The sequence below is a fragment of the Petromyzon marinus genome, chromosome 18 (genome assembly GCF_048934315.1).
Source record: "Petromyzon marinus isolate PM22_M1 ecotype Great Lakes invasive population chromosome 18, UKy_Petmar_22M1.pri1.0, whole genome shotgun sequence".
In the NCBI taxonomy this organism is placed as follows: Eukaryota; Metazoa; Chordata; class Hyperoartia; order Petromyzontiformes; family Petromyzontidae; genus Petromyzon; species Petromyzon marinus.
The window spans coordinates 6,825,485-6,842,159 of NC_133684.1; the positions used below are offsets into that span (position 1 = coordinate 6,825,485).

General features: G+C 44.2%; 1 protein-coding gene across 6 annotated transcripts in view; it reads right to left on the reverse strand.

The window, feature by feature from the left end:
* The window catches only part of MYCBP2 (MYC binding protein 2), a 134,682-nt gene extending 124,934 nt beyond the window's left edge, over positions 1 to 9,748 (reverse strand). For all 6 annotated transcript variants that reach the window (XM_032956671.2, XM_032956673.2, XM_032956670.2 and 3 more), the window contains exons 1-2: positions 9,387 to 9,748; positions 3,714 to 3,792 (exon numbers count right to left, since the gene is read on the reverse strand). In XM_032956671.2, coding sequence (XP_032812562.2) covers positions 3,714 to 3,792; positions 9,387 to 9,562 — 255 coding nt within the window. In that variant the 5' untranslated portion in view covers positions 9,563 to 9,748. The remainder of the gene's footprint in view (positions 1 to 3,713; positions 3,793 to 9,386) is intronic.
* Between the last annotated feature and the right edge of the window lie 6,927 nt (positions 9,749 to 16,675).

Sequence of the window (16,675 nt, forward strand, 5' to 3'; positions counted from 1 at the left end):
CCAGGGGTATGACCACTATGGAGATGGTGAAATAAAATAAGCTCATGTGTCGGTGCTAGATGGCTTGTTGTATCGCTGTACCATGATGGTGATGATTTGCGGGGGCCTTGATCCAGCAGTGTATAAATAATGGCTGATGACTAGTGTAACAATCTCGAAGTGTCGAATTCTCCGTATCTTTCTGTCCCTTGTTTCTTGTAACATGCCACACTTTGCCTGTCCGTGTTACCCAAACCACCGACAATCCATTATCCAGATGCTCACTTGTTCATCTCCCATTCGATCTCTTGCCCTCAATCTTACCAGGAATGAAAAGTTCGCTAAAGCCATCTTGTCCATTCGCGTGTGCCAAAAATGTTGCCTTCCCTATTGCTGTAACCTTTTAAAGTTCACAACTCTGCTTTGCTCTCTGTAATACGTCTTCATTTGTCATTCTTTCAGACCAGCGTATTTCCAGCACTCTTCTTTGAAACCAAAACGTGTTTCTGGCCAGCTACTATTCTCTTACTCTACCAATTGTCCACATATAACAACTGTGCAGCAATGTTGCGCAAATGTAACATTTTACCAGAACCAAGCAATCCTCAAAAGTAGTTTTTTTGACAAATTTTAGCGAAAGCCATGGAATACGTTAAACCACCATCATCAGACAAAGTTGATCCACTGCTGGATGAAGGCCATCTGATGACATCGCCATCTTGCTCCAAGTTCAGCAATCCCACCGACTAGTTTAAGAAAAAGTAAATGTATTAAATATATTCAGTGTTGACCCTGTAACATCATCACCTGTTTCGGGGGTCAGCCCGTGCGAAAGTTACAAGATAAACAAATATGGGGCTCGTGCGACTTTGAGAACCAATCAAGAACGGTGTTCCTGCATCAGGCTGCCATTGGGACACGGACTCTTCAGCGCCGGCTCACAAGCATTTTCATCAACATAATCAGCCACAATCAATCCACTGCTGGATGAAAAAGTCTCCCTGATTTTGTCGCCATCTATTACGGTTCTGCGATGTAACAGCATGCCTAGCGCCAGCACGGCAGCTAGTTTCAGCGCTCTATCTGCATGATGGACGTACTCTTGGGCGCCATTCCCTTCCTTGGCTGTCACTGCGTCAATATTCTCGACCACCATCGCTTACGGCGGCATGTCCCATCCAATGCCACGTACTTCTCTCAACAGTCAACACGACGTCTGTAATCTGCGTATGTTCGTTAATCCATGCGTCCCTCTTCCCATCTCTCAAGTGCACGTTGTTCTGAACATTTTTCAGCTTCCGTACCATATCCTCCATCAATGCCGATGCACGTTTCCAATCAAATCACCAAACCTGGTGCAATTCATGTGTGCCAAGCCAACGGGTATTTCATGCCGTAAGTGGTTGTGCTAAATTATAATTATTTCACGATCGCAATTACGACCAACACCGCTTTGCAAATGTGCCCAGAGGTACACGTGGTAATCGCCATGAATAATGCAATTCGTGTTTAAACACAACTCGTGTTACTCTCTGTGGGTCTAGGTGGAGGTGATTTGCATGTATTTCTATTCATAACATAAAGATTCCTGAACTCTTATTCCGGGACCGCTATGTGAAATAGAATGTGTACGGCTACTTAGTAGACCTGGAATTATTCAATAAATCATGATAAGTTGATTCAACAAAGTGTACATTTTATTCTATTGTGGAATATCTAACAGCATCTACTGGACGGTGGGGGTCACATTAACTCATTTTATACAAGATATAAATTATACACAACCGGCCCTTTGTCAATCCACTGCTGGCTGAAGGCCTGGAAGCACTGTTGGTCATGGCAGGATGTTTTCACCAAATGTCAGCATGCTAGTCAGTGCAGAAGGGGGTAGGGCCAGAACAAGTTAAAATATCACTTGCCACTGATGTTTGGATGGGTGGGAATCAAACTCTGGCTTTTGGGTTCATGGTGATGTGTGCTAATCACTGCACCCTCCCCATTACATACCACGAGGGGCAGGATATACGCAGAAAGTATTGAGGATAACCCAAACACGTGTGCAGTGGTGCCGATTAATTTAACAAAACACACACAAATGTGTGAAGTATTGCATGCACACAAGCTCAGCCTTATGCAGACCACAAGCTCAAAATAACTGAATGTGTGGCCATGTCATTGTTCAGACCACCGACTCAAAGACCTGAGAAAATGTGATGATCCCACCAGGCCGAGAGGATTTCTGTACATGCAATGCACACTTTTGCGTGTGGTGTTAAATCTATTTATTTCCAGCCTGCATTGATTTTCACAGTGGTGGTGGGTTTTCTCGTCACGTACAGATTTGATTTGGTGCTGCCAAAGCAGATGAAGCCGGCCCAGTTGTGCACCCGCACACACTGTCCTGCAATCCCTACAAGGATTATCGTTGATCTATCACATCCGACACTTGCCATGCCCACCCAACATGACAAACACAGCGTGTATATTAACACACGCACAGCAGGCTACGTGTGGGCACTATGCAGTGCGCAGAGTGACCTTGCCGTCGAGAAGTGGGCGTCATCAAACTCGCCTCTGGGTGTGGGCAGTGTTTTTGCTAAATCAGGAGACGTGTGCCGACGATCCTTGCGTACAATACGACAGGACGGCGATATGGCAGTGTCGCCGCGGGTGGGATCTCCTGATGGCTTCTGTCATAAACGTGCCAGCGGCGGAGCAATGCCACGTGAATTCATCAATTAGTATTGGTTCTTGAAATCGCAATAGCCGCAATCAAATCGCGAGGGTAAGGGTCGACATTTTTCATCGACAATATCATCTCGTGCGCGGGAGCTCGCCGGATCGTTGCATCGCAAGACTGCGAGAGACAGCGATGGCTTGGGAAGACCTTCATCCAGCAGTGGATAAATCATTGCTAATGATAATTATATGTGAATGTAAGATTTGATTCAATCGATGAATCAACGTACCATTATATGCCTAACTAATCGGTGGTCAAGACTAACAACCGAGTGGCATCCACAGAATGGAACAAGACACCCAAAAAGGATAATGACTGATGATGATGATGAAATGTTGTAGGTAATGATTTCATGTGACCCCGACTCACCACCATATAAAGGTCAAGCTGTTGTCATGGTCAAGGCCATTGATGCCACTACACCTCACTATTAAGTCCCTCAGCTTTGCAGTGGACACGCAACCTCCAAATAACTGGCCTGACAGTATCCCACCATCTGCCATTAGGTAACCTCCTTAGTCACCGCATTCACCGGAGACACTCGTGGTTCCTACATTCACAAATAACGTTAAAAACAATAATGGGATTATATCGTGACTCCCAATACCAATCATTAACTGATGAGTGGTGGGGGGAGAATTGTCGCACCCCGAGGAGATCTGCACTTTGACGGTCGGTCACGTATTCTGGGCTGTCCGCCAACAGTTTAAAGCTCCTTAATGAGCAAATAAAAAGACTGCCACAGTTAGCAGTGCACCACTGACATAACTGCAGCATCACCCTAATAATGTGTAACATAGCGTCATTGCAATTATGCCATTAGGAAGCTTCCAAATTTGACTTTTAAGACTTTTACAACCTCGCATAGGACTGCCCAATGTCAGAAAATGTCATATTTATTCAACGGATTTCAATGGAATTAGCAATCGCCAAGGGCAGGGGTTGATACAGATGCACGACAGGACAGAATGGTAGTCAGTGATGACTCACAAACCTTAGACTTCTGTTTGGTTTTTGACTTTGGCCTCTGTTTCTTCTTTATCTTCTTCTTGTTAATCGCATTCTTTCTGGCTCTGAAAAAGTGTGGGGTTTGGGGAAACATCACACAAAAACATGAACTTACTCATGAAAAAAACAAACACATTACATTTAACCCAAATATATCTAATAAAAAAATTGAATCTACAGTGTTGTTGCCATTAAACAACTGATTTAATTATATTGTTAATACCAACAAAATATGCTAAATACAAGCCTACATGTTAAACTAATATACTGGCTGTTTAAATAGCCCACATGCATACACAATGTACAGGCTTATGTTAATCCACTACTGGATGAAGGCCTGTCCATACTATTAGGGTATGAGCGTCGTTTGATTGGACGTTACTGCACTGGTCAGTACGGGTTGGTGTAGGGGAGGCTCAGGACATTTTCAGATAGGACTCATCACTGGTGTCAGCTGTTCACAGGACCCAAAGTCAGGCTTTAATAGCAGCGCGATAATCAGTGTGCCACATGCTCAGAAAGCACGTAGAGTATTCCTAAAACGACAACATTGTTTTACAATATGAAATATTGTATCTTATGAGGGATGCCCTAAAAGTACATCATCACATTCATTCTAAGTATTATTTTTTATCGAAACGATGAAAATTATTTTAACGTTCATTCATGGGAATGTCATGACCATTTTGGCTGTCTATCAGCACTGTCTCCATTCCTTTTCTACACATTTGTGTCAACATGAAAACAATGTTTGCATTTCATCATGGTCAAAGGGATTCATCAACCTTGCATAAATATTCGCAACAGTATCCTGTACATCAATGCCTCTAATCCAGCACTGTGGAGGTAGTGAGGCTTGGTGGATCACACAAATGTTTGTGAAACTCCTCTTCCCGTGGGTGCATGAGACACAGTACCCTGGCTCACGAGAAGGCGGTAATGGTAAGTGGACTAATTTCCCTCCATCTGTTTCCATTTGTACGAGGATAGAGTGTTGTCTCCTTGTGCACATGGGTTCCTTTTGGTGCACCGATTGCCTCCCACATGTATAACTCATTTATTGGCTGAAAACATCTTAAAATAAAATAAAAATCCGTATGTAGCAGGATCTTCATGAAAACCAGTCATTTGACGCAGTGTGGCTTCCCTGGATAAATATATAATTATTATACCATACATGTGATGGTGTCCACATAGGCCATCGTTCAAACGACTGAACATGTGAAAATGTGAAAGTGTCAAATCTGGACTGTAGGGTCGATGGGGCAGCACAGTTCAAGGCAATTATCCAATGACCTTCTGATATTCTCAGACTTGTGTAGTGTCTAGCATCGTCACACAATAAAAGGACTTGCCCATCAAGGTGATATACGTTCATAACATTCCCAGAAATTTTTTTTTAAATGCATCAGTTTTCTGAGAGGTAACTGACAAGAAAAATATAAGGAATTGCATTTCAATATGAAATGAAAGACATGGTAGTATACGATTGTGCCTTAAGAGGAAAGTTTCAACCAGTGTGTATCACCAGCTGTGGAGTGTGGCTCAGCGACGTGGATACTGACAAAGAAAGCCATGGCTGTAAATTGTGCAAAGGGTCATGGAAAGATGGATGCATGGAATTATACCAAAACATAGCAAGGGCAACACATGGACCAGGGAACAAATGCACGTCGAATATTTTTTATGTTGCCAGTTGATAAACTAAATAGGCTTGGGCAGGACACCGAGGTCATAAGGATACATGGTCAATCCAGGTAACGGAATGGCAGCCAAAGGAGACAGCACGCCCCAGAAAATGACCACGATGGAGATGCAGTGATGAGATTCTTGCACGAATGAAAGGAAATGGATAAATACTGTAAATTGTTGTGAACTGTTGTGAATTTGTTCTGTATTGCCATGTGACCCAGGTCTCCTTTGAAAAAAAGAGCCCATCAGTCTCAATGAGATCCTGCCTCGTTGTATATAAATATTTGACGATAAAGGCTAACTGTTTTGCATGGGTGAGAAGCCCCGCAGTATATGCGCTGGGTCATGCTTTCAGAATTTGTCGGCTCCTATCAAATCTCACCGGCTAGAAGAGCGTGCTGTGTGGACACAAAATACTTTTGCGCACATAAACAACATCACATGGCATTATCTGAGTGAGCCATTGTGCCCTGATGGAATCGGCCACATATTCGGAGAATTCCACACAATTAATAAACTGGGCAGCATACGGATGATGGCCGGTGATCAAAATTACCAACTGAGTGGTAGTCAAAGCAGGGAAACAAGAGGCATGTCCACTGCGGAGATGGAGCAATGCGTGTTGAGTTTTTCCAGGTACTCCAGTTTCCGCTCCACACGAAGCCAAACAGTCATTACTAATAATGGCCAAACATCCCAATGCAGCAGCACCCTCCTGAATAAGAGTCTGGAGACTCAGTAAGGCTTTCCTGGGCACATAATGATCATAAAATATCATGACTTGCCACTGCACATGAATAATAATCTTTCATGACCACCCCACTGCGAGGTCAGGTGTGATGAATGCAGTTTACATATCAGGATTTTTTTTCAAATAGTAATTATACCAACAATGGTTAAAAGATAAACAATATTAACAATTTTGATAATACTACATTCAATCCTTTCAGTAGGGCCCAGTCAGACAGTGTTATTATACAGGCTGTGACACCAAGCATGGATGCCCGCTCAACACAGAACACGTGCGTGGAATTTTAATATTTAAACGCATCGCTGACGCGTCCTCAGTGGACAGAGATTTTTTTAAAGGAAATATTTGATGGTTTGTTTCATTATTTATTTATTCGATCGATTGCTCTCTGTTTACCACCCGCTTGCAACGGGAGCCGCATTCCAGCTGACGTAACCGCGCGTGGAATGCTTAGCTCGGCATTTTCACACACCTATATGCTAATTCCTTTTATCCGCTTGGCAAGTGCATGGTCACGCAGGGCGGTATGGAGGGAATTCGGTTTGCAGCCGCCAAACTGAACAATGTCCATGCAAAACTGTCAGCAGGCTTTGGCCTGCATTCTCGCAGCTTAAGTGTCACACTCCAGTCGAAATAAATTACTTGCTTCATTGAAGAATGGGAGCAGATTTTGAAGCGTTCAGCACACGAGCACTGTAGAACTTGGGCTGACCCTGCCCTACGAATGAAATAAATCAACCTAAGGGCTGTAATTTTGGACACTGACATTATGAAATATTTGGTCTTCAGATGGATGAAAGCCCCACCACACCGTGTCTGTCATGGGGATTATTTGATCATGCTTCACTATGAACGTCGGTGCAGATTATCAAAGAATGCCCTTGGACAATAAGGACCAGTTACATTATAATTCTACAAATTATCCCAGTTGTGGTCAAGAATCTAACTCAGGTTCTTAGCAGTGCCCTACCCACTGCACCACCTCTCCCGTCATAATCATAGATTCGACTATATGTGTCAATTGTCAGATTCCTTGTCCTACTAGGACTTCATCAGAATACATATAAGTCCCAATTGTCTACATGTATTTGCCATGTCTTTTTTTATAGCAGCCGATAGGACGAGTGCAGTACATTGCAATGGCGCTATGTGTAGCATCGAACAGACGTGTGTGTGTAAGTTGTGTCTTTTCGCCCCCTTCGCCCGATTTTGTTTTCATAAACTAAAAGTGCGAGCAGCTGCCCGGACTAAACATAGACGTGACGATGGAAGGTTGCACAATCAATGCAGTGAATGGACATTGTTTCCCCTGTACATAGCAGCGTCTTTAATACAAAGCCTACAGCACATAAACCTTAATGTAATTACTGTGCCTTCAATTAGCTTTTTCTCAATTAAGTGATGCTTATTTAAGTTTAATATTTGTGGTTATTAATCGGATTGCTCCAAACAGAAATAGCCATTAAAAATGTATTATACCCAAGACCATGACATTTTTTGCTTGCTTATGTGTCGTAAATAAAGAAACCTAGAAAAATGAATGGACATATAAAATAATACACCTTTAAAACATTCATCTCATTCAAGGCCAGGTCAGAGTGAATGAGAAACCTTTTATTAATTCCTCTAATTGATTTACAGTCTGAACAAGCAGTTCTAAGCCGTGTGTGCTTGATTTTATTTATTTACAAAGTCTAAATTGAAACAAGTAAATCCAAAGAAGGAAGCTGATTCAACGTAGCAACTGTTAATGAATTAGCAATATCAGGCCAAATATAGTCCTGGAATAAAGAGGAAACAGTGTCCTGCCTGGTCAAATGAGGGTGCCACACATCTCATTGGATGAGTCCGAGGTGAAAATTCAACTTTACTATTACGGGGGAAAGTCTGTCCACAGACCAACGACTAATAATTTCCCACGAAGTGGTACTCATTTTTGTCGTCCACCAAAGAGATGATGATGGGCTAAATTAAAAAAGGTTGAAACCAAGTGAGAGCTGAGGGACATTGAACCGATGAAGAGCTCTAATCAACCTCCGAGTGACCACCGTTATATATGATTATTATAAATCCACTGCTGGATGAATGCCTTCTCAAGCGCGTTGCATATCCGACGGCGCTGCGCAGTAACAACATGCGGAACCAATTTTGTACAAACAACATTGTCTTTCAGGAGCAGTGAAAAATAAACAGTAAACCTGCAATTACAGCCCTGTATTCGTAATTAATCGCGATCACATCATAGTTGTAATTTCAGCGAATGCTGCTGTAATTGTAATATATTCCACATGTAATAAACAATGATACAACGCGTGATCTAAGACCGTTAGTGGAATAATCAATCGATTATGTGCTTGATAAAACGGTAACCAGGCCCTCACTGTGGAGTAAATTTCATGCCATCATCTTTTATCACCGGGCCCAAAGTGGCAAGATATATCACTGTGTTCGTAAGCCCAATTGTCTGGCTAAAAGCTTATAAATTGTGCCGAAAGTGGTAATTTAATGAGCTATAATTGTGCAACTTAAAAAAAAAATCCAATATCGTAATAACGATACAGTATGAAAACAATGGTCCTCAGTTCAAGCACTCCCCCCCCCCCTTAGCCTTGGGCTGTAGGAAGGAATCTCTTTTTTTATAACATCAACTGGCGAGGCAGCGGTGGTGTGTGCCGTTACAGCGGGTATACACATCAAGGATAATGCATCTATCGCGAACGTCGTGGAAATAAACAAAATAATACACGTCCGTCAAGAGCCCTCCATTGAGATAACGTTCACAAACACCGAACGGTTATCACACGGAAGTGTTGTGTCGGGGCATAATGGTTTAAATTTCGAGCAGCTCCTAGTTCGCGTTCGCCGATTGACACCCGCCAGCATAAGACAGTGGAACACGACAAGTTACGACGACCACAGCACGCCCAATGAAGAACTAGGCAATTGAAAACAAAACAAAAATACACTCCCCCCCTCCCTCCCAATCAGTGCGGCCTACACGACCGTCACGGACACCCCGGCCTCGGCCAGCCATCTACCCGGGCAGCATCGCTCTCTCCCGGTACGACCGCGCTAGGCAACGCCGGTCAACCAACATCAGCCTCGGTGCGCCTACCGAATTACACCCAACAACCAAATTGGCATCGCATGCCCTCCTCCCCGTGTTTCCTCATCATCATCCTCTTCTCTCCTCGTCCTCCCCGACGTCTCCTTCACCTGATGCCGCTGTCGAGGCCGGCGAACAGCCGGTGATACTTGGCGCCGAGCGCCGAGCCCGAGAGCAGCTCCAGCAACCGGCCGCCCATCTCCTCCGAAGGCTCCGGGTCGGGAGGCCGCTGCTCAGCCACGGTTGTCATGGTGGTGGTGGTGGTGGTGGCCATCATCATCATCATTGCTCTTGCTGCTGCTGCTGCTGCTTCTGGTGGTGGCGGCGGCAGCGATTATGTTGTTGATGTTGATGGCGGCCGGGTTTGTGTGGCCGCCGCCGCCGCCGCTGCTGCTGCTACAGACGCGGAGGACGCCGGCGAAGCGTCGGGCAGAGCCGGGCGGGCGGGCGGGCGGTGCTCTGGGGAATCAGCGGAGGGGGGGGGGAGGTGGCACCGCCCCCTCCACCACCCCCACCTCCCCCACCGCCACCCCCTCCACCAACCCCACCTCCCCTACCACCAACCCCACCTCCCCTACCACCACCCCCACCTCCCCCACCACCACCACCCCCACCACCGCCCCCACCGCCTCCTCCGCCTCCTCCTCCTCTTCCCCCTCCCCATGGCAGCAGACATTGGCCGTGATGTCATTCGCGTGCGGGATTCTCCGCCGGCATATTGCGTGGGGGGGGGGTGAACGTGGAACGGCAATGGTTGTGTTATGATATTGGCCCACGACGTTTCGGCCGATGGGCCCCTCTTTCATCCTCATCCTCCTCGTAACGCACTGTCGATATTTATTTGCATTTCGAGGCAATTGTCGTTGGCGGACGTGTTGAGTGTTTTTTTTGGTTGGTGCTGCTGTTTTTGTTGATATTCGTGCATTTGCACCGCTTCGCCGTGCAGCAGCGGCAGGAATCTTCGGCAGCATCGCCAAATAATTCGTTGGGAATAAATAAATGAAAGCCTTAACATTCTTAACATTCATGTTATGTACGACGCACATTTCTACTGTACAGGGTGGTCCATATGTCTTCTGACCCCCCATTAATTGATTCCTTACATTGTTTCCCTTTGCATATTAATTTCTGTTTTAATTAAACCTTACTGAAAAATATTAAGTTTTACATGGGGAGGGGGGTCACAAGACATCTGGACCACCCCGTACTACTACCGTTGCTTAATGGGCAGGAGCATATACGTAGAAGCATGGAAATCTATGCGTTCGAATAACGTATCCCTTTCTATGTTTACATGGTTATTAACATTTAAACGACTGTTTTGAATGTTATCCCCCCCCAAAAAAAAATCAGAAACAAACTGACCTCAATATGTAATTTCACTTAAGACATTTAAACAACCTGTTTTTAGTGCAATCGTTTTTTTTATTGAATTGCATCTGGAAATGTGCGATACCCATATGGACATGACTACAGGATTATTTAAACGAACATCGCACGCGTTCGGTGCAACGTCCCTTGAGCTTGACGTGTAGGTATGTCGACGTTCAACAATTATTTTGGCCAATAATGTCTTCAAGATATAAACTGCTGTACCCCAATAGATATTTTTGCACGATAAATAATGTTACCCTGTTTCATCACATGCAAGATATGACACCTAAGTCGTGTGGTGAAATAAGATTGTTTTATTACATAAGATAATGTAAACCGGTTTCGTGCAATGGGCCGTTTTAAAATGTGTGAAAAGAATCCGATTTACTTATGGGGTTTTGACAAGTTTGTTTTAGTTACCAAAATATATCAAGCAGTACACTTCATCAACGAGGTAAATACATCTGAAACCCACGTGCCATGATGACCCTCTTGTCCTTTAATGCCACCAGAGGATCAGGGAACCAGGGAAATAATATTAATTTCACGGGCTTCCAATTACAGTATTGTACAGGATTTGTATTAGCGGTAAGGCAAGTGCAGTGGTTAGCGAACTGCGCTATGAATCTGGTGAATTTGAGTTTGATTTCCAGGACACGCGTCTAATATCGGTGGCGATAAATATCTGAGCCGATCCGAGGCATCCCCCATTCACCAGCTCTGGTTGACCAGCTTGGTGAAGTATGATTAAACCACCCACCTGACGAAGAAAGGGGTGGAGAGGCCTTCATACATCAGTGTTATTGACAAAGGGCATAAATCATAATGATTATTTATCATGCAAAACAAGAACACTTATTGAAAATGTTATTCAGAACATTTTAAATGATTACTCGGGCTTTTTTTATTATGGCAGTCAGTGAAATATTACTAACTGGAAACCGTCATTCCGCCAGGCTATCACAGGCCCATTGAGAAGATATACATTAAATCTTGACTTAAAGCTTTCGTGACTGCAGTAATTCATATTCTATGGGTCTTTCGGTAGAGTAACGTAGATAGGTTCAAAGAAAATAACAAAAAACTACGTTTCGATCGCAACGCAAGCGATTGCTTACGATCGAAACGTAGTAATTTTTGTTATTTTCTTTAAACCTATCTACGTGACTTTACCGAAAGACCCGTAGAATAAGATACACATTGTTACTGGGAGGATGATAACTCAAGCACTATCTTGATTGTTCTCTGAAAAATAAATCCCAGTGCCCGGTTTAAATGCCCCTGGAATTGTTGAAAACGTGGCTCTTTATACACAAGGAGATACTGGGATATAAAGAAAATACAAGGCATTTACAAAGCAAGCATGCTGATTTATGCACACTGATATATCTTGTGAAGAATACAGATGATGTGGCCAAGAGCAAATTGGTGGGAGCGGTGGCGCAGTGGTTCGTACACTGCAAACAAATAGCATTTAATTGAATTTTGATTTAAAGCTTTTAATTGGTTTAATTGGTTTAAATTTTCACCAAGGGGCCGTCCATAAATTACGTCACGCACCTAGTGGGGGGGGGGGGGTCAGACATTTGTGACGATGTGTGACGAGGGGGGGGGGGGTGAGAAATGTGACGTCACATGAAAATGCGCAACTTTAAATAAATATAACAACACTAATTGTTATAACAACACTCCAACAACATCAGTGCAGCGCCACATTAAATACGCACTACAATGACAATAGTTTAAAGCGATTTGAAGCATGTTTTATTTTCAAAATGGAAATATGGTTGAGGGGGGGGGGAGAGCTTTGTGACGTCATATTTGAGGGGGGGTTTGACTTTTTGTGACGCCGTGTGACGAGGGGGGGGGGTCAAATATCGTCCAAAATCGCGTGACGTCATTTATGGACGGCTCCCAACTTTTATTATCCACTCTATCTCTCCGTCATCTCTGTCGTATGGAGAAGAGCCATTGTCCGAAAAGTCACCTATATAATGTGCTACAGTTTTGTTAACTGTACTTGTGCGCATCACCAAATAATCTGTCCCCAAAATGTGGGGTGATCTCCTCGCCGGACTATGAGGGAGCACGCAGTTTTATGACAGCTCGCCTATCACCGGTGTAAAAATTGCGGCAATCCAAATGACACCGGAGACGATGATACACGACGACCTTCAAGCATTACTTTTTTTACTCTCTTGGCACGGATAAGAATTCATGACCCCATTAACCAGCCTCGCAAAAAGTTTACTGGCTCAAAGTGGTAAAACTGTGACCTTAATTAAAGCTAAGTAAAACAAACATCCGGCCTTTAAGATGGATCGATGAAATCAGGTCGTGTGTAGGAGCTGGGTGTGGACCCTTGCATCGAAGGACCATGAGAGATGGCGACGACTTGGGGAGGCTTTCATCCAGCAGTGGATTGACTGTGGCTGATGAATACAGCCTTTTGGCAATCCACTGCTGGATGAAGACGTCTCCATGCCAGGGGAGGTTGTTTGACCATACTTCACCACACCAGTCAGTGCGGATTAGTTGCGGAGGCCAGGAGCTGGTTGTAGCCACAAATTGGTGGCCGGACTTATTAGGTTGCCAGGTTCACGGGGCGTAGTTCTCGCAGTGATTCAACCTCTGCACCACCACTCCCCACTCTACCCAAAATAAAGTAGTGTGCATGAAATTTTTTGTTGTCATGCGTTTTTTTGTTTATCTCTTTTGACTGGCCATTAAGACAGCAGAACGGGCCCGAGCTTCTCCAACGCATCATGAGTTCATTGACTCAAGGCATCAACAGTGACGACGGACTGGCGTGTGCCATCACACTGGGGACTTCGCGGCAACGTAACCTAGCGAAATCCACTGCGGCCCGTGAAACTGGTGATGCAGTTATTCACGAGACAAATACAGTACAGTGGTGTGTAAACAAACGTTACAAACAACGTGGGACGGGAGAATTTTCACGAACATTATGAACGTGAGTTGTATAACGAGTGTCTATCGCCACCTCGTGGTCCCGACAAGCAATGTGACAAATTACAGTAATACGTCGAAATGCGTATATTCGATTACGAACTTTGGATCTCTATTTTAACATTATCTTCCACAGAAAGCGAAAACTAAATAATAAATAAAGTGGCACGAAAAACTAAATAATGAATTGACACTATATCAATTACGAAATATGTTTCTTCGCTATGTTTTATTTGTCAGCTTTAATTTTATTTTAATACAGTACAATAAAATATGATTTTCAGTATACATTATTTTTGCTCAGAATTTGAATGCTAATTTATGAAGTGTTTATAGTATGAAATTATAAGTAACGTAGGCTGGGAACGCATCCATCAATACTAATATACGTTATTAAATATACAAAGTTTCATTATACGAAGCTCCAGGAACGCATCTATTTCGTATATCGAGGTATTACTCTACTTGGTGATACTGCTGCATTTGCAGTGGTGCACAAGCACAAATAAAACAACACACTCGATAATTACACCGCGTTGCCTGAAAATGCTAAATATATAATAGAAACAAAACTATAATAGACAATGTTAGTCGAGGCCTCGAGGTGGCAATAAACGCTCGTTCTACAGCTCACGTGACTAATGTTCGCGCAAATGTCCCTGTCCCATAATTATGTTGTTTTCTTTGCACACGACTGTGCTGTCTCGTGACAAACAACGGCGGACGCATCGCCAGCGTTATACGCAGCAGTGGATTTTGCCGTTTCATTATGTTGAATACCGTGCAGGAGAATTTTTTTTATATAAGCCGGGGAACATTAGCACCACGTTGCGGCGGCAAAGCGCACGGATACGCACCGTGCAACGAATGCCTTACTAACACCGCATTGCATAGAGGCGTGGACACGTGATCTCGCTGTCTTGTGACCTTAGTAATCTAGGGGGGCAGGGGACAGAGCGCAAGGGTCGCGGGGCCTCGGGGGGGGCATGCGTTGGGACATGTGATCTTGATTGGGGGGGGGGGGCACCCATAGCAAAACAATTGAGGAACACCGATTTTAATGAACACATTTGCCACACCAAGTGATGTTGTTTCTAGCCAGCAGACGGCGCTAATAACCCACCGCCGCTGAGGGCCGAATGAAACGTTTCAGCACCACGCCCGATTGGATAGCGCCTGAGTGAGTGGACAGCGCCTGGCAGAGGCTACTGTATATATCCATTGCTCCCTAAATCATTTTACCCCGTGGCACGCCGCGGGAAGTTGGAGCAGAGTCCAGGATTTATTGTATGGACAAATAAAAAGGAACGTTAACGGGAAGAGAGAAGAGAGAGAATGGGAAATAGGAGGCAAAGTATGGGAAATGGTACGGAAAATGGGAGCAAAGGGTCAGGGAAGATGATAGGGCCTCGACGTTGCTACAAGGAGGAGGAGGAGCAGCGTCTGATTTTATAGGGGGCGGCAGTGAGAGGGGAGGTATTCATAGTGGGCGTGGTCACACATAAGTCACGTAATTTACAGGAGGCTTGAGCTGCTTTATTCACAGTATATAGATGAGCCCAGAGCAGACATTCCACTTATACTGACCACCTGAGGGAGCCATCACTTGAGTGATTCTAATATCTGTGTGTGGCCAACGACAGTGAATGGTGTGATAACCACTTGAAATTAGTGGGTGAACAGATAGTTCACTCGTATTGGCCAGGTAAATACATCGGTGCGACAACAGTTGTTGCTAGCCTAGCTGGCACTGGTATCTTTTCTCGTCCATGGAATTCATGCCAAGCGCAGCTGTGGTGCAGAATAATTAATTAGACCTCTCCGTTCGTTGATCAACACACACAAAAAACCGTAATACGTGTTTTAGTATTTCAGCCTGTGTGGGCTTTCCGGCACAATCTCATCTAGCAAAAGCATTTGTATCAGCAAACGCTGAACCAGTGTTGGCCTTCCGCGTCTCATCAGCAGACTCAGCCTTGTTAAACACATACGATTCGGTTACCAGAGCACTCCACCTTCATTCCTCAATAAAATGTTTGGTGGGCTTTACCTGGTAAAATAAAACATTATTTCCTTTTATTTGTATATGTTACGTGATTAGTTTACCTTTCCTATACTTTGCACTCCTATCGTGTATTTGTATTGTTTGTTGTTGTAACGTTCTGACCCGCCCCTATTGGAAATCTGTGAAAAAGAGCTTTATAGCTCATCGGATTCCTCCAGAATAAATACATATTCTTATTGTGTTGGCAGCGGTACACAAGCACAATTAACAACAAAAAACAACTCAACTCTACACATTCGTCAATGACACTTTGGCCTTTTGAGTAACAATATATGATAGGCGACTTTTTGGGAAATGCCCCTCTTTCATAGAAAAATAGAGTGGCCACTGATTTCGATTGGATTGGAGTTGGAAACTGCGTTTAACATCATGGGGCCTGATACGAATTACATTTAAACAACATTTCCTGATGAACCTTCACTATGGGGCCATATTCAGCGCTAAGAGCAGTGTTTTAGAATTGGTTTTAATGCATTATACGTTTGGAGTACACGTACAGAATTCGACCAAGTGGCTCAGCGGTAGATTGAGCGGCCATAGGAATGTGGATACTTCCACTCCTGGCTCAGTGGTAGAGCGAGTGGCCATGGGAATGTGGATACCTCCACCTCTGGCTCACCGCTGAAAACAGGAGATGAACACCAATGCCGCAATGCCTCATTTGAGAAGAAGATCGCTTTGGCAAGCAGGGAACGGATTAGACCGGGCTGTGGTTGGTCTCACACGAGAACGATTGTAGGTTGAGAGTACGTTACGTAAACCTCCCTGCGCGCCACACATTTACATTAAGTGCCGTAATGGTGCATCCATGAATATCAATTATTAAGCTCACGACATAGTAATTGAATCACGTGAGTAGAGGAATCGTTGTGTCGATTCGCATGTGTTTTTAATGGGTCGTCGATGTCGCAATGATTAGCACACGGCGCTCGGCTACGAACCTGGCCACCTGTTTTCGATTCCCGGTCGATTCCCGGTCGCGGTGTCTGA